Source organism: Alligator mississippiensis, chromosome 3 (assembly GCF_030867095.1).
Source record: "Alligator mississippiensis isolate rAllMis1 chromosome 3, rAllMis1, whole genome shotgun sequence".
Taxonomy (NCBI): domain Eukaryota; kingdom Metazoa; phylum Chordata; order Crocodylia; family Alligatoridae; genus Alligator; species Alligator mississippiensis.
In genome coordinates, this window is record NC_081826.1 from 268296967 (window position 1) to 268321795 (window position 24829).

The 24829-nt window shown below is 40.3% G+C and overlaps 1 protein-coding gene across 12 annotated transcripts in view; it reads right to left on the minus strand.

Annotated features, from left to right (window-relative positions):
• Window positions 1-727: 727 nt before the first annotated feature.
• The window catches only part of DDX4 (DEAD-box helicase 4), a 114608-nt gene continuing 90506 nt past the window's right edge, over window positions 728-24829 (minus strand). For all 12 annotated transcript variants that reach the window (XM_059725167.1, XM_059725169.1, XM_059725176.1 and 9 more), the window contains 9 exons: window positions 19293-19445; window positions 17707-17861; window positions 14946-15075; window positions 13081-13247; window positions 12232-12377; window positions 10559-10658; window positions 2708-2978; window positions 2494-2601; window positions 728-1130 (listed from right to left, as the gene is read on the minus strand). In XM_059725167.1, the coding sequence (XP_059581150.1) occupies window positions 1047-1130; window positions 2494-2601; window positions 2708-2978; window positions 10559-10658; window positions 12232-12377; window positions 13081-13247; window positions 14946-15075; window positions 17707-17861; window positions 19293-19445 (1314 nt within the window). In that variant the 3' untranslated portion in view covers window positions 728-1046. The remainder of the gene's footprint in view (window positions 1131-2493; window positions 2602-2707; window positions 2979-10558; window positions 10659-12231; window positions 12378-13080; window positions 13248-14945; window positions 15076-17706; window positions 17862-19292; window positions 19446-24829) is intronic.

Here is a 24829-nt window from a genome sequence, read left to right on the forward strand (position 1 = left end):
TCCTCAGTGCTGTGGCCTCGGCTCCCCCACCCTCTGTCTCGACCTCAGTGCAGCTTCAGAATCATGGTGGCACTGCCCCAAGCTTGGAGCACTCCGACTGGCCGTTTCCGTTGGCCAATCAGAGTGCAAAGATCAACAAGACTTTTATATTAGAAAAAGTCTAGAAGGTTCAATGCCACACTGCCTTCTGCCTATAATTTAAGTGAGCTTTAGCTAGTGAAGAAGTCTTAAAAATAAATGCTGTGACTTATGCAAAAAGTTTTGATAGTCTAGATGGATTCACAGACTTCATTGTGTGTTACTAATTTATACTTCATATATATCTGAGAAATGAAAAAGCCTGTATCACGAACTTAATATAAAAATAACTACCAATGCAAGATATGATCCTTCAGTTTTTACTGACTGCTTGTAAAGACTCATTTACAACAGTTTATTAAACAACTCAACTAGTACAAGCTGTGTTTCACAACTAACCTTTAATGCTACAACTTAAACCTGAAAATGTCATTGCAGATAATCAAATAAGTTTTGTGTAATAGTCTTCATTCGCAAAACCAATTGTTCACAACTGTTGTGCAATTTTCCATTAAGGACACTAACTTTGAAATGGTAAGTTAGATGAATCTGCAGGTTTTCAATTAAACCAACAAGCAAACAAAAAACTGAAAATTAAACTAAAAAACGAGTTTCACACATTTTATAAAGAATGCTCACTGCAAACAAGTCAACGCTCTTCATTGTTTATTATTTTCCCAAGACTTCACACGTATGTAAGAAAACTCTTGCTAAAAATGGCCTTTTCACAGAACTATTCCAAAAGTGGATGTTACCTCAAATCCCCAGTACCACTATGTAGTAGTACATCCACTTTTCATGAAAACAGCATCAAATAGTCAACATCAACTGCTTCTTAAATGTTTAAAGAATTTTACAGAACTGATCAGCAAGGAACTTAGTAAAGGCAACAGATTATGCTTTACAAGTCTTTAAGAAACAAAATGTTTTTAACAAAATCAAGATCTGAAACTTGGCACTTTTTCCTTTCAATCCCATGACTCATCAGCTGAACCTGTAGCATACGACTGGTTAAGTCCTCCTGCATTCATACCGTCTTTGCCTTGGTAAGTCTAGAAAACAAAGGTAGATACCAAACTGTAGTTACATTTCTATGTTTTAAGGTAAAACCTGATCCATTTTAAAAATCATAAAAAGTTGTATATCAAAAGAAATTGTGTTAGTTGATTCATTTTTAGGGACTGACCTTAGTCACAGGCATTTGGGCGGTGGCTGCCTACTTGCAAATACTGGAAGCATTTTTTCATAGGATTAAAGGGCGTAGTCATAAATATTCAGCCAGTAGATTAGATAAGTACTCGCACAGCTATATGGAAACACTACCTATTAATAGCCAATTACAACTCCTAAAAAGGAATTTAGAGACACTGAGAAGTATAGATCCCAGGAGAACTTGGAGATTCCAGTGTCTTGGGTAGCCAGTTCCAATGCTTGACCACTCTCAGTCACCCTCCTGATCTTCAACCTAAATTTCCCCTGCTGAAACTTAAGGCCTTTGGCTCCTAGTCCTGTTCACTATAGCAAGGAAATGCCTCTCTCTATACTCTCTGTAAACTGCCTTCAGGTATTTAAAAAGATAATCCATCATCCACGTAATTAAATGAAGATGTTAAACAATACTGGACCCAGGACAGACCCCTGTCCTGCAGACAGATCCCACTTAATAACCTCCTCCCAACTAGACATCAAGCTATTGATAACTACTCGTTGCACACAATTCAACCAGTTACATATCCATCTTCCAGTAATTTCATCTAATCTGCATTTTCTTAGCTTCACTATCCAGGCTTTTGATGCCATCTGATGACAAGGTATATCGCATCTACTCTTCTCCCCACATCCACAAAGACCGTCTCTATCACAGAAGAAAATCAGGTTGGTCAGACATGACTTGCTCTTGGTGGACCTGTGCTGGCTGTTCCTGATCACCTTGTTCTCCTCTGTGCTTCAAAACAGATTCCTTGAGGACCTGCTCCATGATCTTTCCAGGTATCAAGTACAAACTGACTGGTCTGTTAGTTAGATCCTTCTCCTTTCCTTTTTTAAAGATGGACTTTATATTTGCCCTATTTACCCTTATATTGCCCTTTTTACGATGCAAATCAGCCACAATCAGCTTGCTTCTTCAAACAAGCCTGCAAAATAGCTCCCGAACTATATCACCAAGCTTAAACCAGGCACCTTGCTACTCACCACTCTCAAACCCTTTCCCAGGCAAACAGGAGAGGGGAAGCTATGAAACTGCTTTCTTCCTGTGCTTTTTCTTACCCCTAAGGTTTTTGTATTTTGCCAACAACCTTTTGAGAAAAATTTCACCTGGACTGTCCCACTAAGAATACAGCACTGGAGACAGTTTTACACAGACAAGAATCAAGCTTAGAAAAGCCAGCACTTCAATTTCTCCTCCAAACTCACCTTTCGAGTATCAACAGATGCAAAAATACTTCCTCTTGGAATGGAAAAGTTAGCTCCAGGAGCACTAAAAGCAATTTCTTCCAGCCATACTGGAACCTCCTGTTGAGCCTACAGTACAAAAGTTAAAGGCTGAAGTCATGACTGGGTTGCCTACTTGCATTAAGAATATAAAAACAAGTTAATATCTCTATTTAAAAAACTGGGTAGAACGTACATCTGAAAGCACTTTAAGCAAAGGTTCTGCCAGGTGGCTATCTGTTTTTAAATCAAAAAAGGAAATGGCTTTGCCTATATTCCCACAACGGCCAGTTCGTCCAATCCGGTGAACATATTCATCAATGGTGGTTGGAAGATCAAAATTAACAACATGTTGAACATTTTCAATATCCAAGCCTCTGGCTGCCACTGATGTAGCAACGAGAACAGGGCATTTTCCAGAACGAAAATCCCGAAGAGCTTCTTCCCGTTCCCTCTGCTCCCGATCTCTATAAAAGAAAGCAAATCAAACAGGTTATAACAGATTTCTTTTTAAGAGGCAAGTAAAAAATATTATAGACTAAGATGAAGCAACTAAAAAGCAACAGGTTACATATAGAAAAATACAGCAGCAACTCCAATTTTTAGTACAGAATACCTACATTATTAAAATTCTGCCATTTGGATCTGTAAAATAGGTACCATTGGTGTGCTTCTTACAAACCTCTATTCTGGGAAATGCATTCATTTTGATACACTAGACATATACAGAGTTTAAAAACTAGCATGACCATGACAACACTCACACAGTGTATTTGATGTAAATTGGGAAGGGGAAGGGAAGAAGCAGGAGGTCATCGTAGTAGTAAGGATCAACTCCCTTACTGAAGAGTGATGTCACTGACAGGAAGTAAACTGATTGACCATTTTGGATTCAGGAGTTGGTGGTTACAATAAAGGCTTAATGAGAACAAGGAGTCTCCCTGCCTAAGATCCAGAACAACACATGGGGCACGTCCAGGCAAGCGCAGTCAAGCAGTATGTGGTGCCATAAACACATTTGCGGCACCACATACTGCAGTCTGGTGTTCACCACCTTGCAAGGGCATGCTGCCTGAGCACGTGCTGCTCCGTTTTTTCTGCAAATTTTTTTTTTACCTCTGTATATCCAGGGGTCAAAAAAACTGCAGGGGGAAAAAAATGGAGCTGTGCATGTTCAGGCAGCATGCACTGCTGGAAAGTGAAGCCAAGCCACCCGGAACTGCACTGAAGCTGCTGGCCAGGTTCTGTCTGGAAGGATCACTGCAGCTGCAGCCCTGGGAAGCCCCCAGGACAGGATGTTGGGGCCTGTACATGTTGGCGATGTAAAAAGAAAAGTTGCTAGCCTTTATAGTTTGTTGCCCCATTGCTGGAGTCTGTGAAGTCACAGAACAGGATGCAGAATACTTCACAGTACTTTTAGATGAAGTTACAGAGTCTTTATCAGATCTAGAAATCAGAATGACAGACATTGAGCTCAATGGATAACCAATGCCATTTAAAATTGATACAAGAGCAGCCTCAGCTATCCCAGGATTCTTACTACAGCCCACATAGGGATGGGATTCTCCATACCCCTACCCAATAGCTACAGAGACCAGACAACACTACCCTCAAAGTACTGGGATCCTTTAATACAAAGATGACATTGAAGTAGAGATGAGCAAGAAGTCTATGTGATTGGTAATCTTGCTGTGCCTTTACTGGGTTTACTGGCCATACAGGCACTGCAACTTGTCCACTGACTAGATTAAATAGTGGACCAGAAATCCTTAAAGCAGTACTAAAGAACCAAATATTCATCTGTCTTTTCTAGTCTTGGAAAAGTGTCAGGTAAATATTAAATACACCTAAAAGCCAATGCATAGGTGATGCGTAAGGGGTGCATGTGCATGCCCTACAAAAAGGCACTGCTGACAGTGGCAGTGGCATCTGTGGGTGGTCACCGCTCATCAATGACACCAGCATCTGTGGGCATTCGCGATCGCCACTGGCCACTGCCAACAGTGCCTGTGGGTGGTCACCTATCCCTGGTCAGCATTCCGTCCCCCCCGCAATAGTGCTGGCGGCGCCTGTTGGAGCTCTGTGCTTACCACCGCCATGGTCCTGCTGCCACTGTGCCCCCCCACCCACAAGGGGCATGCACCGTTCATGAGCTGATGCCATTCCATATGTATTAACTACTCCAATACAGGTACCTTTGCTACAAATGGATGAAGTTTAAGAGCTAACACACATGGAAGAAATGGGAGTAATTACAAAGACTGAAGAACCTCTTACTTGGTGTTCTGGGATGGTGATCGTGCCAAAACCCAATGGTAAAATTATGATACGTGTTGACCTCACACAGCTGACAAATACACGTGCAGGGACAGACACATTCTTCCATCTATAGAACACAATTTGGCTGAACCTGCAGAAGCCACAGCTTTCACCAAATTGGATACTCAGGCAGAGTTCTGGCTGATTCCTCTAGCTCAGGGGTGGGCAATTATTTTGGGCAGAAGGCTGCTTACTGAGTTTTGGCAAGCCATCGAGGGCTGCATGACAGGTGGCTGGGGACAGATAAATATTACTTTTCTAAATTTTTGGGGGGCCCCGCGGGCTGGATAGAATGGCCTGGTGGGCTGCATCTGGCCCGCATTTTGCCCACCCCTGCTCTAGCTGGTGAATCATCCAATCTAACAACTTTCATTACTCCATTTGGATGCTACCAGTTCAGAATCTCATCAGCTCCTGAATTCTTCCAGTTTCAGATGTCACCGATACTAGGTAGCCTAAAGGTATTCTTTGCTATGCCAATGATATTTTGGTTTTTGGGACCACGAAGGCACAACAGGATGCAAGAGGGGATGCAACACTCAGAAAACTCCAAGCAGCTCAAGTTACACTGAATGAAAATTGCACCTTTGCTATGTTGCAGCTCATGTTTGTGGGACACTGGATTCTGTGTGTTGTAATCCAACCAGATCCCTCAAAAGTTGCAGCCATCAAGAGGTTCTCAGAACCCAAGGATGTCTGAGAATTATGCAGATTTATAGACATGGCCACATACTTGGGCTGTTTTGTACCAAAATAGGCAACAGTAACAAAGCCTTTAAGAGACCAGAACACATGGCTCTGGGGACTCCAATAGCAGTCAGCTTTCAACAAGATCAAATCTATACTTAGTTCCTCCCTGATACTGGCCTAATGTGAGCCAACATGAAAAACTCATATTGCAGCAGATGCTTCATCATACAGGTTTGGAGGAGTGTTACAACAATGTCAGGGAACGGGCCACTGGGCCCCTACTGCTTTTGTGTCTACTACTTGCTCCACCTGAAACTTGATATGCACAAATAGAAAAAGCACTAGCAGTTACACAGACATGTGAGCGACTCAGAACTTTCCTTGCGTGCCTGACCTTTACTTTACAAACTGATCACAAGCCACTAGTGTCTGTTAGACGACAAACCTCTTGATGAACTTCTGCCACGAATCCAGAGATTTATCTTCAGAATGCTGAAATTCACCTACAATATAGTGTACATCCCAAGAAGAGTTACAAACAGCTGATCCTCTTTCTAGGGCACCATTACAGACTCCACCGTCTCCAGAAGAACTCTGCCAGGAGCAAGATATTGCTGTTTATGTGGACCATATTGTGAATGGATTACCCATATCTACTTCACTGCAAACAAGAATTCAGGAAGCTCAAGAAGCTGATTCCTCTCACGAAAAGATGAAGTAGTACTGTTTGGAAGGATGGCTTCAAGTGAGATTCAAGGACAGTCAGCTGGCAAAGTACCAACAAAAGATTCAATCTCCATGTTGTCAGAGACTTAGTCACTCATGTTCCACAACAGAGTACTGATACCTTTCAATACTACGCCAGGAAATCCTAGAGAAAAATCAAGATGCTCACCAAGGCATTGCAAAATGTCAAGCCAAGGCTCACTACAGTTTGCTGGCCCTCCGTCTGTGATGACATGTAGAACTGGGTGACCAGTTGTAAGGTTTGTGCTGAACACCACCAACCAGCCCATGTGAAGCCATGCTTTACAAATGATCATCCATGGCAAATGCTGGGAGCTTATTTATTCACCTGGAAGGGTTCTGTTTACCTTGTTGCTATTATTATTCCAATTACCTGGAGATGGTACAATTACAGAGCGCCACCACAAAGAGTTATAATGGCATTGAAAAAAATATATATAGGCACGTCATGGCATACCTTCAGTTTTAAGAACTGATAATGGCACACAATTTTCTGGAGCAGTGTTTAAGCAGTTTGCAACCCAGTATGACTTTTAGTGTGTCACCACTAGTCCATGTTTTCCCCATAGCAATGGAGAAGCAAAACATAAGGTGCAGACTCTGAAGAATTTGCTCTGGACAAATGAAGATCTCTATAAAGCATTCTTGATCTACCATTCAACGCCAATGGAGCATGAGTCCAGCTGAGTTGCTTGTAAGTCACCGACTCCATACAGCCCTACCAAGTACTTGATTCTAAAACTTGCCAACCCACAGGAATTGTGTGAGAAAGCCAAACAGATAAAGGACCAGAGACAGAACTATAACACCAGGCATGCTTCCAAGACATGTACCTGCTCTTTCCCCACAACAGGAAGTTTGGATCCCATATCCAGGGATCTAAACTGTCCAGGCTAGGTCAAATACCCCTCATTCATATTGGGTGGAGATGTCTAGTGGTCTTCTCCGTAGGCATCAAGAACACCTCCGTCATTCCACCTGTTTACCACACTAGGTCTGGACATGCCTCAGTTCCACCGAAGAGATCAGACTGGTTAGTCTGGTCTAAACAAATAAACTTACCAATGTTTCTGCTTTGCTTAGGTTCCTTTTGTAACCAAGTGTGTATCAAGCTTTCCCCTGAGAAAAGGGGATGTAGTAGTAAGGGTGAACTCCCTTACTAAGAAGAGTGATGTCACGAGCAGGGAGTGGTCTCAGGGGTTGGTGGTTACAATAAAGGCTTAATGAAAACAAGGAGTCTCCCTGCCTCCTCCCAAGATCCAGAATAAGTCATTAACTAAACAAGTAGGAAAGAAATGTTGAGAAGAAACAATATTTTGATGACTGTAAACCAATTTAGTGCTTTAAGCAATGAATGCTACATGTGTCATTAAGCAGTTTCAAGTTGATCTTTGCATTATTATATTATGCTGGATTAATGCCATGCAATGACCAAAAAAAGCAAGGCTACAAAAAGGTAATCAAGCAACATTTATACAAATCATCCACCTGCTATTTCACTATATCATAGGGAAGACCATTTCCATAGATCTTTCATAGGACTCTGAAAGAGGAGGTAGGAAGGGAAAGTTTAATTTATCTACTCAAATTTCATAACAGTCACTTTCTGGCCAAACCCTTTCCTGCAGTTCCCAGAGATAAAAATCAGGTCTGGGACCTCTAAATTCTTCATCTTCTAAAACTAAATTCTGTCATATCGTATATATGATAGGTCAGGAGCAGGGTTAAGGTCTCCATTCTTTACTCAAACAAAAAAGGGGAGGCAAGACTCAGGTAAGTAGAAAGAGAGAAATGGGCATGAAGATTAACTCTAGCAATTGTCACTACAGTCCACTAACTTTTACTCGCAGCAGCAAGCCACCCATAACTAAAGGAGTAGGAGAGTAACAAAGAGAGAGGAGTAATCAGAGGAAAAGGCAAAATGGATGAATCTCCTGCCAGACTGCAACAATGCATAGGGGAAAAAGGTCCCATTCATAGTAACAAATTAAAACTTAATATTGAACCAAGAAGCTATCTGAGACGTATGCCTTCTCTGCCCAGGCTGTTGCAGATATAGAGGAATTTGAACAGAGGTCCTCCACAACACCAATTCCTGGTAATTCACCTGGGGATGCCGAGTCAGTCACTTGCAAAGACAGAGCCTGCATTTAGTCAATTGCGAAGACAGAGCCTGCTCTACAGGCACAAAACCTAAAGGATGTGGAGGAGCAATCCACAAGGTGGACAACTTTGTCCCCAAATAATAGGATCCCCCCCCTAGATTTGTTTCCCCCACCATTAGGTGGGCTCAAAGTAAAAATGGCCAAACTGGCATTTTTGCCAGTGGACCCCATGCCAAGAGGACAGAAAAATAAAAGGCATGTATGATGGATGACCCTGATGTCCAGAGGCAAAGGACTAGAGTATCACCAGCTGCAATTCACTTCAAAATCAAGAGAAATCCAATGAGTTCGAGAGGAAAAAAGCTGGTACTAACTATGAGATCCTTTCAGGGGTGCCACACTATGCCTGCTCCCAGGTCAAACTGCCCTGCTGAACCTCTCCGTTTCCAGATGTGAAGTGGAGCTAGACCCGGAAACAGCTGGGGACAGGATCTGGCTCTCTAAAACCTAGGGAAGGTGTCCAACTCTTTTTGGGTAACAGGCTACAGCCCTGATTGAAAAGTAAGAGCAAGGCAAGAGTTAGGCAAGAATAGGGAGGGGATGAGGAACCAGTCCTTTCTCCCCTGCTCTCTGGGACAGGTGGGAGGCCCCACTGCAAGAGGTTCTTCCAGAAGGGACTCTACAACTGGGGTCCTGCTACCAAATCTTACTGTATAACACCAGACAACTAGACCCTTTCTATGGCAGGGACCCAGCTGCCTTGCAAAGGCATTTTCGTCCTGCAGGAAGAGCCTCCCCTCTCCCCATTTTATGTGGCTGTCCCCTGACTTTCATTTTCCTCTCCACCCTGCTCCTTTTTTAGGCAGTATGCAGAAAACAAGCAGTCCCCCCCCCCCCCCCCCCCCAAACTAGGGAAAATTATGGTTTTACTGTGAATCGTGTATATGTTGTTTTGCACAAAGCCCTCACTCCTAGAAGGATTTTTGCTTTGTATTAAAAAAAATCCAATTTCTAGACCTCACACTAAAAGGTATCTAATGGCACTTACGAGTTAAAGTGAGATGAAATCTGACCCTTGGTCTCTGTGCACCAATGTACCCTGCAACAATTAAAGATCTGAGGTTTTCATACCTCATTTTGACAGGATTCATAATAGCATCCTTCTAAAGTGGTGATCCTCAAGTGGGGCACTATCAGGTACCAGTGTGGCACTGTGGTTATTCATATGTGCTTTTTCTAGTCTTTTTTGTACACTATAATAGAGGGGGGAGTTGCTTGGTTTTGTAATGGAGTGCCACTAAATTCAGAAGTTACAGAAGGTTGTCTTAAATCTAAGAAGACAGCCTACAGCCTGATCACATTTACATGTTACTTTCCCTGTCTGGAAGTAAAGGACTTGCATGTGACAAATCAGTAGCATGTATGTCCCCATTTCAAGAGAAACAGAGTTTAAAACCAAATGATATGAGGGAAAACCACACTGAAAGACAAGACAGCAGTCTGGTCAAATTAGAAGGGGGAGAGGCAGAAACATGCAGCAGGGGTCAAGATCTTGTGTGCGTGCATGTGTGAACAAAAGGCTGTATCAAACAAAAGCTTCATCTTGACAGGAATAGGAAGCTCACACTTCCCTTTAGGTCCTCAGTGTGGAGGGGGGAAAAAGTAATGCACATGTATTACTGAGATAAGGAGGTTATTGAGCAAGTATCCAAGACAAGTGCACCAACAGTACAGAATGTATATAGAGAAACACTTTAAAGTATAGCTTCTACATACATAAAGTAACATACTACAAAGCCATATTTAAGTTAAAGTAGTTGCAACATAGGGGCTAGATGTAAACTAAATGTCTTCAACTAAGGCAATGCATGAAAAATGGGAAATCCAGCTCAGGAAAGCATCCCACTAGCGCAGCGGTCAAGGAAGACCAGTTCCCATATGTGCCCTTACAGGAACTGTTGAATTAACATGTTTATCTTACTGAAATTTAGATACAAGCCATCCAGGATTGGTAACAGGTTTTTCCTTTCTCAACTTACTGTGCATAAATTAGCATGGAAATAGAATACAGATTCCAAATATAAGCAAAACCATTACTGGATCCAGTCTTAAACGAGTCTGAAAGAAAACATCATTTTTGCTTTATTTCAAATAAGTGAAACGAGTTAATGCAGTAAAGTGCTCACCCATGAATACTGGTGGTTGCTATTTTTTCTTGACAAAGAAAGGTTGCAATGAAATCTGCTTTTTTCTTCGTTTCCACAAATACCATAGTTCGCTCCTTACCTGTGAGAGATCAAATATACTCCTTGATAAATGAGAAATTACAAATTTACTACAGTCTCAAAGCACTAAATACAAACAAATATGGCCTGAATATGGATGTTCTTCTTTCAGATAGTTCTACCTGTCAATGGATTTAAAACAAAGCAACACATGCACTTTGCCATTTTTCTAAAGGCAGCTTTCCTCTCTGCTTGCTAATTAGTTATTATTTCCCAGCTGAATTCCAGTTCCAAAGAACTGAGAAGTAAAGTGTGTCCCCAGGTAGAGTTCTAAGTTGTGGCAATTCTTCAAAAAAATGAACACAAACACTATAGGTAAGACTATTAACTACGAAGCTCCACAAATCACTTGGAAACATTAACTTTAAAATGACAAAAAACAGATGGGGGCAATGTACAACACTACTGTATTAATTCAGAAGCACCTCAGTTAAAGCTGTGGGGAAGATATAAAAACAAAACCAGCTTTTAAGGGAGAGCAAATCCTACAGTATTAAAGCTCCCAAAGTAAAAACCACGATTGCCTGCAAATTAAAAAAATGCTGAGACAGAGCCTTTAAATCTTGAGTAGTACACCTTTTAAGGCCAGAGTTTTTCAAGAAGTTAGTATGGATCATTTAAAATTCAAATCTTACCTAACAGGAAAACTGTATAAAATGGTGATCATATTAAACCCTCTCAAAATCCATGAACAATTATTCTGAACACAGCAGCAAAATCTGTAAGTGGCTGATCAGCCACACCGATAATCCAAATAGAGCAGAATTAAAATAACTGAGCTTTTAGTTCACAATCATGTATCACTCTCGCTAGGTGGGTACAAAATAATTAAGACTTATTAAAACTAATTGGCCTTCGTTTTGTCATTGAAAACAAGATTTTCAAACTAAGCCTTGACACCCAGGTCCATCTAAACTGGGCATCTCAAACTAGAAAGAGACAAAAAAAGAGAAACAATTATTCTGTGGAAGTGGTTACTGTCAAACACTGCTTCTGTCTATCCTAGCACTAACACACACACACCACAAAACAGCAATGACATCCATTAGCCAACCAGAAGTATAATTCAGACATTCCTCTAAAACAGATCAAACATTGAGTATATGCATTACAAAATATACAAAGTTTAGTATCAAGAGCTCACATTTCACAATCTACAAAGTTTTAACACTAATTAAACACCCAGCTGGTGGGTGAAAGACAGCACATTCCAAATGAAAGAGCAAGTAAAGTAGTTTACTTCCAAATAGACAAAGAAACACTTAAGTTAATGCAGAAAGCAATACATCCCAGCTGCCAAACCACAGCCCATTCTATTCCCACAGCTATTCTTGGAAGAGCCCATAGTCTTGGAAACTCATCTAAGCAGTAGCCAATACTAACAAGATTGGTCTAGGAAGCACCCAAAAACAAAATTTTCCTAGAAACAAGAATAGCCAGGAAAGTTTGCCTAGCACTTGAAATTAATTGAAATCAATACTAGCTCAGCCCGATCAGGATCTAAAATTTTCATTCTGCTCTTGACTATCTTTCTCTCCAATTAGGGAGGGAAAAAATGCAATAAAGAAAGTTACCTATGCTTAGCAAAATGTCGATCAACTTTTCTCTCTTAGAGTATTGGTCAACCTGAAGAATACTCTGCTGGACATCACTGCAGGCTCCACCAACTTGTCCAACAACAACAAATAAGTATTCAGTTTTCAAAAACTCTCCAGCCAACCTTAGAACAAAAATAAGTGATAGTTTAACTACTTGTCATTAGAATGACAAGTTTTTTCAGTAGCGTAACATGTTTTTAAAATCATAAACAAAATCAACACAACATAATAAACATTTACATTTTACACCTTTCAGGCCAAATTATCTCCTAAAATGTAGGCATAGCTTTTCGCCATAATATTAAGAGGAATTCTGCATCTACTTTCCAGCACAGGGTTTGCTCACAGGGTTTATAAAGCAACTGATACATTTGTTTTTATTAAGAGAGAAGTTGGCAGTTTGCTATACAACTACTAGCTTTCAACATACTTGAAGAGGTATATAAATATTTACAGATGGCAAGATTCAGAATTTGAATTCTGAACTGTCAAGTCCTAAATGCTGCAGCACATACAGTTATGGACTGCTATCATCATAAGACAGCACCACTTGCACTTATTTACCAAAGAAGCATTAATTTATGCTGCAACAGAGGAAGTAATTAAACAGGCAACAAACAGACACAAATTAGTTCAACTTAAACTCTTGAAAAAAATAAGCTCAATACTCAGACAAGTTTAGCAAATATGACTCTGAGCATTAACAATGAACTTCAATTATTTGAGTGATCATCAGATGAGAAAGAAAATATAAGCAGAGATGTAAAAGCCAGAGACTGACTCCCTGCAAATGGGTTTTCAACTCCATGAAAACTATTTACCCACCTCTGAATTCCTTCTGGGAAGGTGGCACTAAACATCAGTGTTTGACGCTTGTCTTTTGGGGGCATGCCGGGATAAGAAACTAACTTCTTCATCTCTGGACCAAATCCCATATCAAGCATACGGTCCGCTTCATCTAACACCAAATATTTCACTTTACGCAAGCCAACCTTTAGAGAATGTTTATTAAAAAACACAGAACATTAAAAAACTCCTCTTCAATCCTATAACTTTGTTTTGCCGGTGAAAATGGTAAAGGTATTTCCTTTCTGCTGTAAACCAACCAGTTGCACTTAAAATGTTTTTCTCTCTCCACAGAGCTCTTCAATTCCCAACCAGTTAATTACTTAAAACATCCTAGTCTACACCTCTGCAATAGCTGGGAACAAAAAGAGTCACTAAATTGCCTCCTGATTCACTTCAGGAGTTTGTCTAGTTAAGATCTACCATACTTCATCTAATACAGGATGCAAGCCACAGCCTGAAGCCATTTCATCTGGCACGCAGGACTGGAAATTTGACAGCGTAAACTGCCAAATCTCCCAGAGCCAGGATGGCTGCCTTTTATCCTGCCACTAGATTTCAGGCTCTGCAGGCAAGATAAATTCTGGCCTATAAGGCCAGATAAAAGTGACACCACCTCTGCTCTAATACAATAGTTACAAGAGCAGATGTGCCCAAGTTTGACATTTTTAGTAGCTTCCTGAAAACATGCCTTTTTGTTCCTTGATTACATGCTGCAGTATACAAGAGGGAATGGAGTAAAAAAAAACAAACAAAAAACAACCAAACAAAATGCCAAACAAACCACAAACCCCAACCCCCCAAAAAACAATTGGTACTAAAGGACAAATGTAAATGCTAACAATTAATAAAGAGGTTATGACAGAAGATTCAAAACAGTATGAAAAACATTTTTTTCACAAGAAACAACAAGAAAGTAAAATTCTACAAGAAGGGCAGAAGTATTTTCATCTGTCCAGATGCTTATTTAAGGAATTACTTGAACATCAACCCACAGGATATCCATTCTTCAGTCAACAAATACAAAAGTGCAAATACAAATAAAATGCTTCTATTTGAAGTCATGCACTTACACAAGTGATAATGGAAACAAGCTTTTTCAAGCATGAATTCATTAGTATTAATGAGTTCCACAGATAAAGAGGTGCTTGCGATACATATAAACATTCTTTCAGATGCTGAAGTCAATCTAAGTTTTCCCAGAATGAACCAACATTATATGCATCTATAAGGGTTTTGAAAATATATCTAAATATTAAAATAATTTGTTACTGTAAAGACTGAAGTGAGATTGAGATTTTCTGATATGCTCTGAGGACAGGCTATCGAGGAGATTTGAGATAAAGGTCACTTTCAAAACTAACTTTCTAAACTTGAGAACAAAATGTAAATTAACCCAACATATAAGCAAATTCATCACCTTTCAGCTCCTATAATCCTCTCCTTCCTAGGCAGCCAACTATGGCCTGTCATTCTGCCTTCATTATACTGGTAAAACTCAAGTTTCTCCAGGCAAAAGTTTCATCACATTTAAGTATCTATTTTTGTAACCCCGTAAACACAGAAGTGTAAAGTTGCAAGTATATCAGAGATGCATTTAAGAATATATATAAAAATTTAAACATTTGAGGGATGGTAGCTACTTGGGTCAAATGAATTTGACCATCAGACTGGACAGTGCCTTCTTTTGGAGGTAAAGACATCAGCTCAAATTAACTTGCAAAAGTAAAAAGCTTTGTTTCATTAAAAGTTTACCTGACTACAATCGATTCATAACAAAACTGCACTTTTGAAAGAACGCAAAGAAGTTCTATAATACAGAAACATTAGCTTTAAAATCTTACCTTTTCTTTATTTATCATATCCATAAGTCTGCCTGGAGTGGCGCACAGTATATTACAGCCTTGCATTATCTGACGAATTGAATGAACTGTCTGCGTACCTCCATAGATCACAACTGGCCTTATACAAGTTCTAAGTCAAAAGAAACTGTGATTTAAATATGCACAAAAATCCTTACACAATGGTTTAAAAGAAAAAACACTGGAAATTACTGTACTATTCCACAGCTAAAGCTGAACTTTATCATAAAATTGCTGATGTCTACTCCCCTCCACTGCTGCAGTACACCCTAGATCAATGGCAGAAACTAACAATGAAAGCTTTAAACAGAGATGGCATTCTCAGAGTGAAAACCACCACCCATACCACAGGTAGACTAGGGGTGTTGGTTGTAGCTGTGAGGAAATAGGCAGAAAAGGTTCTTTGGGTAAATCTGATATCTTTCATTAGCTAAAATAGTTGGGCAAAAATCTTCTTTGCAAACTTTTGGGTACCAACACCCTTCTTCTGCAGTTGTCTTGTACTCTCCTGGATGGGATAAAGGCCAGTATGGCTTCCACTCCCCCTGCCTGAAGGGTGTTGGGTACTCAAAAGCTTGCAAAGAAGATTTTTTTTCCCCAACTATTTTAGTTGGTCTAATAAAAGACATCAGATTTACCTAAATAACCTTGTCTGCCAAAGGTGGACTAGCTAATTAGTTGCAGTTGCACACTAAATACATCATAATATTAAGTGCTCAGGTAGCATAAATGTAACTAACAAATGTAGCTTTTCACCATGTTTATTTTTTTAAAAAACAATGCAACGCTCTTGAAACTACTAGTTTTCAATTTATCACATGAAACTGCCTCTGCCAGCCCTTGGGTATCCATTTCATTTAAAGGACTTTCTTCCTTTCTATTTAAACCCTGATCTGTGCAAGCCATTTCATACCATCCGACAAAGGAGGCTGTTGCCTACGAAAGCTTATGCCTTAAGGTCCCTGCTACATGTTACATATATCATGCAATTAACTGGTTTATTGAGCAATAAATTTAGACCACCTACATGGGCAAAGTAATTATCACATGATAAAAATTACTATCTAGCTATAAAGAGCCAACCAGCTATCAAATTAATGCTTAAAAACCCATGACAACTGAAAGCTGGATAGAAACCAGCTATAAAATTTGAACATATATGTAGCAGGGCCCTAAGATGCCACTCTGCCTTGCTTGTTCCCGGACCTCAAAGCTAATTGCTCCTCCCTATTAAAAAAGCAGTACAGAATCATGTAATTAAGACTACTGCAAATAAATGCACACAGAGGACAAATTAAACCTTAAAGAGGCACTTCCAAATGCTCCATTTTAACAGTGTTCTTTAACAAAGAAATAGACATCAATGCACACTTCTTCCAAACAACAGGATCTGATCATGCAGTTTTACACAAAATATATTCTTAAAAAGACAGAGGTAGGTTTTGCTTTACACAGAGAAGATGCATGCAATAAATAAGGCTGAAGAGCTCATTAAATTTTTTTAAAGTTAAAATATTTTAAAAGTTAATGTATATGCAGAAGACCTTTTTCCAATTACTAAAGAAGCCAGCACCCCTTTACTAGACCACCACCAGACACATCTAATATGAGGCCTCAGTATGCAATTTTAAAGTTGTATCCCTTGAGACAATAAGTTTGACCTTCTGGACAAAACTAAGAGCAGTGGGAAAAAGAGCATGGTATCTCAATACTTTCGTGCACAGAGAACACCGCTCAGATTTCTGTAAGATTTGATTTTGAAACTAGAAGCACAAGATATCATATATTTTATAAAGATGAAAGGCAAAAAAATTAAGAATCTAGAGTACTTTTTCATAGTTACTTTATTTTAGTCAAACAGATAAAGAAATTCAACTCTCATTTAAAAGGCTCTCCACATATTAGTAAGGCTCTGCCAAAGTCAACATGACAGCTTTCTCTCTGCCCCTCTCTAGCTGTACATTAAACTTTAATGATTAAATCATTAGTTAAACAGCATCCTTACAACCTACAGCAGAGTTGTCCAACTTCAGAAGTCAGGGGTTACACAGTGAGGATCACAGACCTGGGGGCTGCATACCCATGCACAGGCCAGTCCTGTTCCCCCGCCCCCTCCTTATGCTGTGCACAGCCCAGATTCCACCCCATCCAACCCCTTTCCTTTATCATGCACAGCCCAGTTCTCCCCTATATCCCACCCTGCCCATTCATGCACAGCCCAGCCCATCTCCCTTGTGCCCCCCTCTTCCCCCACAGCTATACAAGCTGTACAAGACAGTTTGCCTTACAACACAAGCAGCCCAGCTTCCCACTTACCCTGCCATGCATACAGCACCCCCAACCTGCTTCCAACCACACATGTGGTCGGGGAGGTGCTGGGTTCCCTGTCCAACGTGCACCCTGGCCCCCTTCCACTGCACCACCTTCTACCCCACCCCAGGAACAGGGCAGGAACCAGAAGTTGGAGAAAGGAGGGGGAGCGTGGAGGACCCGACAACTGACATTACTGTAAAAGAGAGGGACAGAGCAGCCATCAGGCAGAAACCCTCATGTTAACTTCTCACAGGTCTCATGAGGCTAAACAACCCTGAAGCTGCTTGCAAAACTCCACGTACAGTAATTTCAACTTGACAGACGTTTCGTTTTAAGATCAATTCCTTAGTTGTAGCAATTATTGGCTTTTTTACTAAGTAAATTAAGTCTCCTATTGTTTCAATGTATTCTGGTATTGCTTAAATCTTACCCATATGCAAACTTTCTCGCTTCCAGAAAGATCTGATTTATCAGTTCTCTAGTTGGAGCTACAATAATACATTCTGGTTCTTGTTGCTCTTTAAAGTGACTGGCAGCTATTCCATCGTTCATCATGTGTGCCAAAATTGGCAAGAGAAAAGCTGCCTGAAAAAACAAATATAAAAACACTTCAACAACAGTTTCAAAATATTAGTTTAAACAGTGTGAGCTAATTGTGAAAGCCAAGAAAATTATGTTATTGAAGAAAATCAACATCAATCTCCAAATGAAAGCATTGAAAAACCTATCATGTTTAGAAAAATTCAGAAGCAGCAGTAATTTAACGAGATGTAGAACAAATTACTGTATAAAAAATTACACTTGAGATGCATAAGGCAAAGTTATAGCTTGTAATCCAATATTTTAGCAAATAATTTACATTTTATGCAAAGAAATACACAAGCCAAAAACATTTTAAGTTCTGTTGATATGACTCCAGGCGAAGCACTGGCTTCTTAGCAATATGAACCATTTTTTTGGCAAACACGAGCAAGGTAGAATTTCATGCTACAGCAGAAGCCAGACCTAGGTGTTCATAGAATTCATCTTCTAAAGCTGCTGACTGCAGCTGTTTTCTTTTTCATTTTTTTTAGTGAAAGGATGGCACTACTTCTCCAATCACCTAGAGCTTCTTAGCAGTGTTGTACAGCTGTTTGTTATGGCTATATATATATATATATAACTCCTGCTTACTTCAAGTACCGTCACTTTTGCATGGCTAGATTCTTAACTCCTGTAAAATACCCAGATGCATTTCAGGTTCCTAAGATCATTACAAGTCCCAAAACAAATGCTGCTACATCAAAGCAAAAAACTAAAGACAAAGAACTGAACATAGTAATAAAATGCTGAACAAGTTATTTTCAAGGAAGGAGACAAAAAAAAAAAATTACCCTCAAAACTGCCTGTGTATTTGATACAAGTTTGTTAGGGTAATGCATTAGATTTCTAGGCAGGCAAGGTTCTCTGGGTAAATCTGATATCTTTTGAGTTGGTCTAATAAATTATATTTCTAGAATACTTTGGACATTTTCCTAATAAGAAAACAGGAATTTCAGCACTTCAAATGAAAAACAAAAACAAAAAATACATTAACACCATAAACTGACTAGAATTCTACAGTTTTTCTGACAGTTAATAAAGCCCACTAAAGATCTAATATTTCCAGAAAGTAATAATTTTATCAGTAAGATAATTCAGATATTAAAAATATTTAACCATACTTTTAACTCTGAACACATATATTACTCTAGGTATCATTAAATCACTGTGAACTATAGCTATACCAAAGCATGTAACCAACAAAATTTGGATGTTTTGTAAACAATGTAGAACTGTTTACTATAAAACTATTCAGTTTTATACTTCAACACTTAATTCAGCTAAGAGTCTGGGTATTACTGTTCATACAAATGAATGAATGTTATGCCTTTTAAACCAAAAGAATATTTCTTGCCGTCTAGCTGGAGGTGCTGACAAGCCTCTCAAGTCACAAAAACCAGGTTGTGCATGCACAAACACTTATAAACAACTTACAGTTTTTCCTGATCCTGTCTGGGCACATGCCATTAAATCTCGCCCTGCAAGTATAATAGGAATACTGTACTTCTGCACTGGAGTAAGTTTTGAATACCCAGCTTTGGCAATGTTCTTGTTTAACGTTTGACAAAGATTAGCTTCTTCAAAAGTCTAAAGAAAGAAAAAAAGTTTGCTGATTTTATAACCATTAAGTTCCTCTAATTCAGAAGTTAAAGAAATAATGGCAGGAAGTGATCCAAATATTTAAAATACCAGAATTAACCTTTAAAGACTCAGGATTTATGTTAACTGATACTTGAGAGAGGACATCCTGTTAACTAATTTTCTTCCCACCTCAATATTCTACAGCCCATTGTCTAGGCAAGTCCCAGGATTCTTCTGGAACTAAACATTGTTAGAACAACATTAAGGAATGCAAATCATTGTTAGAGCCCTTAAGTATTTAAACGGCATGCAATTAGCCCTAAAACCACCATTTTCTTTTGATCCAAGGTACAAAAACGTGCAACTTCTTACTGATTTCTAGTAGACAGCCACATACATTCAAATATTAATTTGTTCTCCAAGATGCACAGAGAAGCTTGAAGATTCCCATGCACTCCAGATGCTGGGCACTGGCCAGATATTCAAATAAAGACATAGTAGGAACCAGCCCAAAAGTTATTACACAAAATATATATATCTTAACCCAACTAAATGCATGGCCAAGTCACTACCTAAAATGCAATTAACCAGTTAATTACATCTTAAGTGTAGTGTCTGTCAGGGACCTGAATGTCCCACAATAAAGATGAGAAATATATGTAGCGAAAAAATGGTGAAATCACTCAACTGCTTTTTCCAATTACAATAATGATTCTTCCAATTTGGGTTCCTATGAAATAGATGTTTTCTTGATGGACTTGGCTGTGAACAACCTCAAGACTGCAGAGAAAAACTAGACAGCTCTTGCTCTACTTCATAAGAACTCTTACCTAATGGCCAAATCCAGCTACAGACTGAATTAAACTTTTTAGTTCCACACAAGCTTCAAAAGTTTCTTCACAGAAAGTACTGCAAATCTGAGCTTTCCTATGGCTGGCATAAGCAAAACATGTGCACTTCTTTAAGTTCACTAGAAACCAAGAACTTTTCTTGGCTGGAGGAAAGGAATTTGTTTAGATGAACAAAGTTTATTGGCCAAGTTTCAGAAACATTCCACATAACTTTCCAACTGTTTAAAACAAAAAGTTTCCCAACACAGTTTGTATTTGGTCTATATAAAAAAAACTTCCCAGAAGTACTGGACCTTATTAAATCAAGGATTTAAACAAAATAAGCACATTCTACAGTTCTGTATGTAATTCTGAACCGCATACAGCATCAAAACTAGAATGGAAAGTTTACAACACATACCAAAGAGAGGTGCACCTAAAAATGTTGACACCCTGGGCAAAACTTCTGTGGGGAGGAAGGAGAAGGCAAGCGCTGGAGCAGCCCTAAGTCCCCGCCCCTCCAACCACAGGAGCCCAACTGGGAAAAACCCCATGCCACCCAGCTGTAGGAGCTGGGTGGCAGGATACAGCTGGAGCATCCCCAAGCCACCCAACCATAGGAGGGTATTACTTCCCCCGGGATCCAAAGATTTCCCAGTCAGTCCTGCCATGTCCCTGCACCAACCTCCTATGGTCAAGTCAGTCCAGGACTTCAACTCTGCATCTAGGGATGGGCAATACAGAGCTGTTCCCTTCTGCGTCCCAGCACACAGCTCCTATAGCCAGGCAGCAAAAGGCTTCTCCAGCTGGGCTCCTATGGCCAGAGGGGGAAAGGGCTATCCCAGATGCAGTAAAGACTCCTGGGGAGGGGAGGGAGGCATAACAGCTCACCGGGGTCGTTTGACCCCTGTACTCTTTCCTGCCATGGCAGGGAGTCAGACTTGATGATCTGCTCAGGTCCCTTCCAACCCTACCAAGTATGAAACTATGAATTCCAGCACCCCTTTAAGGTGGCACTTGGAGCTCATGCCCCTCTCACCCCCAGTTCCAACTAGTTACATTACTGCCAAACATATTTGCTACTTAAGTGTTGTCATATTCAATTTTAAAATGTGAGCAAAGCCAAGTACAGTTTAAAGAGACGTTATTTATTTACCACGGTACAAATTCTCAGAGACATACTGCCCATATCCCATTCCAATGCAAGATGTGCGTGAGGTGCATACATATGACCATGAAATTTTTTTTTTTTTACCTTAGCACTATCCACAAGGCATAAATACACATTTTGCTTCCTCGTACTCTGCATGGAGTGCAGAAAAGGCAGTATGTATATCCCAAAGCTGTTTCCCCTGTACCCCATCCACAACCACAGAACCCCAGAATATATGGGCTCAAGAAGAGGGGATGGGGTAAAACAAAGAATGTACAGAGACCTTGCAAAGAGAATATACTTACCAGCAACAGGAGCTCAAGATGGGTATACAAGTACCACAGCAGATGCACCCAAGCTACAGTCACTCTTTCTGCCATAACAGTAAAGATACAGCGTGCCTTTTCCCCACCCTTCTTTGTCCTATGCACTGGAGAACAATGTGTGCCTCCTATTCTTTTTCCCCCTCTTAGGAGTTCTAGATCAGTACGGACTATGAGGAGGAAGGGGTAGCCAGGCACCACAATATCTAGCACCCACTGACCTGTAGTAACCTGGACCCCCACGATCTAAAGATTTTCTGAAAAAAAGGAGACAACAAAGCTAGAGGAAGCAGACCCCAAGCACTGGCAGAGATGCCAAATCTACACTGCCTTCTACAGAGATGCCTAAAAGTCAAACAGACTACATAGGGAACTTGAGGAATTAACATGGGGGGGCAGGGAGGAAGCAGCTGGTCCAGGAACCAGGAAATCTATAGAGACTGTCCAAGAGCTCAAAAGGACATCATTAAAAAAAAGGAAGCAAGCAAGCTGAAGTACAGTCTTCACTAGGATAAAGGTAAGAGTTCTATGATCTGTTAGAAAGAGAACCACAAACAGGCTCACAAATATAACAAATACCTATAAAATGAGAGAGACTGGTGCAAGTAGAGTGCTGACAGAAGCACAGAGGGCAGCAAAGATTCCAGTTGAAGCAAGTCACTCACTATCTAGAGGATGTGTGGCCACCTTGCAGCAGGAGCAAACATGCCACAAGTGGCACAGGCAGCCTGGGGGACACATGGCAGACAAGAGTGGGGAGGATAAGCAACACAATAGCAGGTAAGGCAGGAAGAAAACCAGGCAGGGGGAAAGGGATCTGAGGAGGACCTGGGAGGGCACGGAACTTAATTTATGGCACAGCTGCCAAAAAAGGCTGGTCCCCACTGGTCTAGATGGTTAACTCAAGAAATGAAGTAATATCTTATCAACTTTGACTAGTTTGATCACCAAGAGATTAATAAGCACACTCACCTTCCCTGTGCGTGAAGGAGACCCCACATTTAAAAAGATCAACTAGCCAGTTACCAAGGTACATCACAGCTGTGAATAGCAAGAGAAAAACAAAGGTCTCCTTTTTAAACATTAACTGGATCCTTCTTAACAGAGAGGAATGAACTAAAAGGGCAATCATAACTGTCATGTCCATGAATTGATTTCCACCTGCAAAAAAGTCAGGTCGGGCAGGTTTTTAAATCGGTCTTACAGAAAAATTTCAGGGAGCCCCAACTGGCCCTGATAAATGCCTCTCCCCACTATGCCCAGGTTTGACTGCTGAGTGTTCAACCTGGACCCAAAGTCTTAAATTGGTGAAGTATGGTCTCAAGGCCCACTATCAGCTCTTCATAATCAGGCATCCAGATACAGGTGCACCACAATGTTTTTCCTCCTATAGGTGGACCTATCACTACAGAGTCATGTTAAAGACCCATGGGACTGTCAAAAAACAAGACCTAGGATCTCATACAGGTAATGGTCCAGAACAAACTTCAGCTACTGTCAGAGATGATATCTCATGACAAATGTAGAAATGCTCAGTCTGAAGGTAGAGAAAAAAAAATAAGCCAGTGCCCAATTCCCAGCACAGAATGATGGTAGTCAGTGTTACTATCTTGAACTTCTACTTACAGATAAGGAAGCTCAGCTCTCAGGTCCAAAATCAGATGGCATTCTCCTTTTCTTTTTAGGATTTGCAAAGGCTATTGTAAATACCTTATTCCTTATGCAGCAGAGGAGCTTTCTTTATCACCCCCCCAAAGTGTGAAGACTTGCTGATGCAGTAAGATCTTGTGAGAAGGAACCTTAAAAAGGGACAGGAAAGGTAAAAGAATTCAAGCTGAACTGGATCAAGTCATCCAAAATGGTGTCTAGGACCCACTGATCTAAAGCAACATGACTCCCTAGGCATGCCTGCAATAGGCAAAGCACTTCTCCAGAAGTGGAGAGATGAGAGTACAAGAGCTAGAATCCAAGGAAGAAAGAAGTTTTTATCTGTCCCATCACTACATAGATCACAAGACACTCATTTGTAGAAATACTGCCTCTTCTTTGGTAGCCCAAATCATCTATATAGTTAGCTAGCTGAGTAGATGGTCTCTGGATGATGCTCATGTTCATTTCAGGACTGGCATGGCAGCAGAGAGTTCCCCTACAGCTGTTAGTGGTCGGCAAAGCTTTCTTTCAGAGCTGAAAAAAAACTCTCCTTTAACTGGAGGTCCTCCTCAGTATTTTGGATGTCACAGGGAATGCCAGAGTCCCAGAGCCAGGGGGCAAGATGCTGTATGCACTGCAGCCAAGCACGTTTTGTAAAGAGATCCTGGCAAGGCCACAAAGCCCCCTTAGAGTCCAATGTTATCTTGTCCATGAAGTACTGCCATTTCATGCCACATTAAGTTATACCAGACCAGAAAAGTTGGCCAGTTGGCAAGACAGAAAGCCTGAAGATTTGCCATTGAGTATGGATTTATTTGGTAGGAAGTTCATCCTTGTCTTTCACATGTGCTCTTACACAGCTTCGCTTTCTCACTGGCAACCACCACAACTAGGCAAGTAGAACCTGTTTGGGCTAGAATTCAGCACTCCTAGATGGCTCTTGATAATATTTACTGACATCTCTAGTGGTAGGAACTGAAGAAGCTGGAGTTTATTACTTTGGCCAACTGCATTCATTGTGTGAGACTGTTTCACTCTGTATAGATTGGTGGAGAATATCCAGCACTTTAAGGGTACGCTGCCTGACTCTCCGCCACAGGAATCTGAAGACCTCATAGGGTCCTGAAAGTAACAGATAACTCAGCTGTCCACATGGAACTACAAACAGTTATTTCATCAACTCCTTCCACAAAGGTCTTTCATATGTCTGTTCTTTCCCTAATCAGGGAAAGGACTGAAATAAAGTTTACCCATGTTTCACATCACATTTGCATTACATTCACTTCCACAAAACAGAAAAATTTCCAGAAGTATACACTGGGAGCGAAACAAACCATATACCATATAGAAAATAATCTGTTTCAAATTTTTAGTAAAAACAGATTTTTTTCTGAATAAACCAAATGCTCTTTACTTCCATGCCTGTTGCATGTT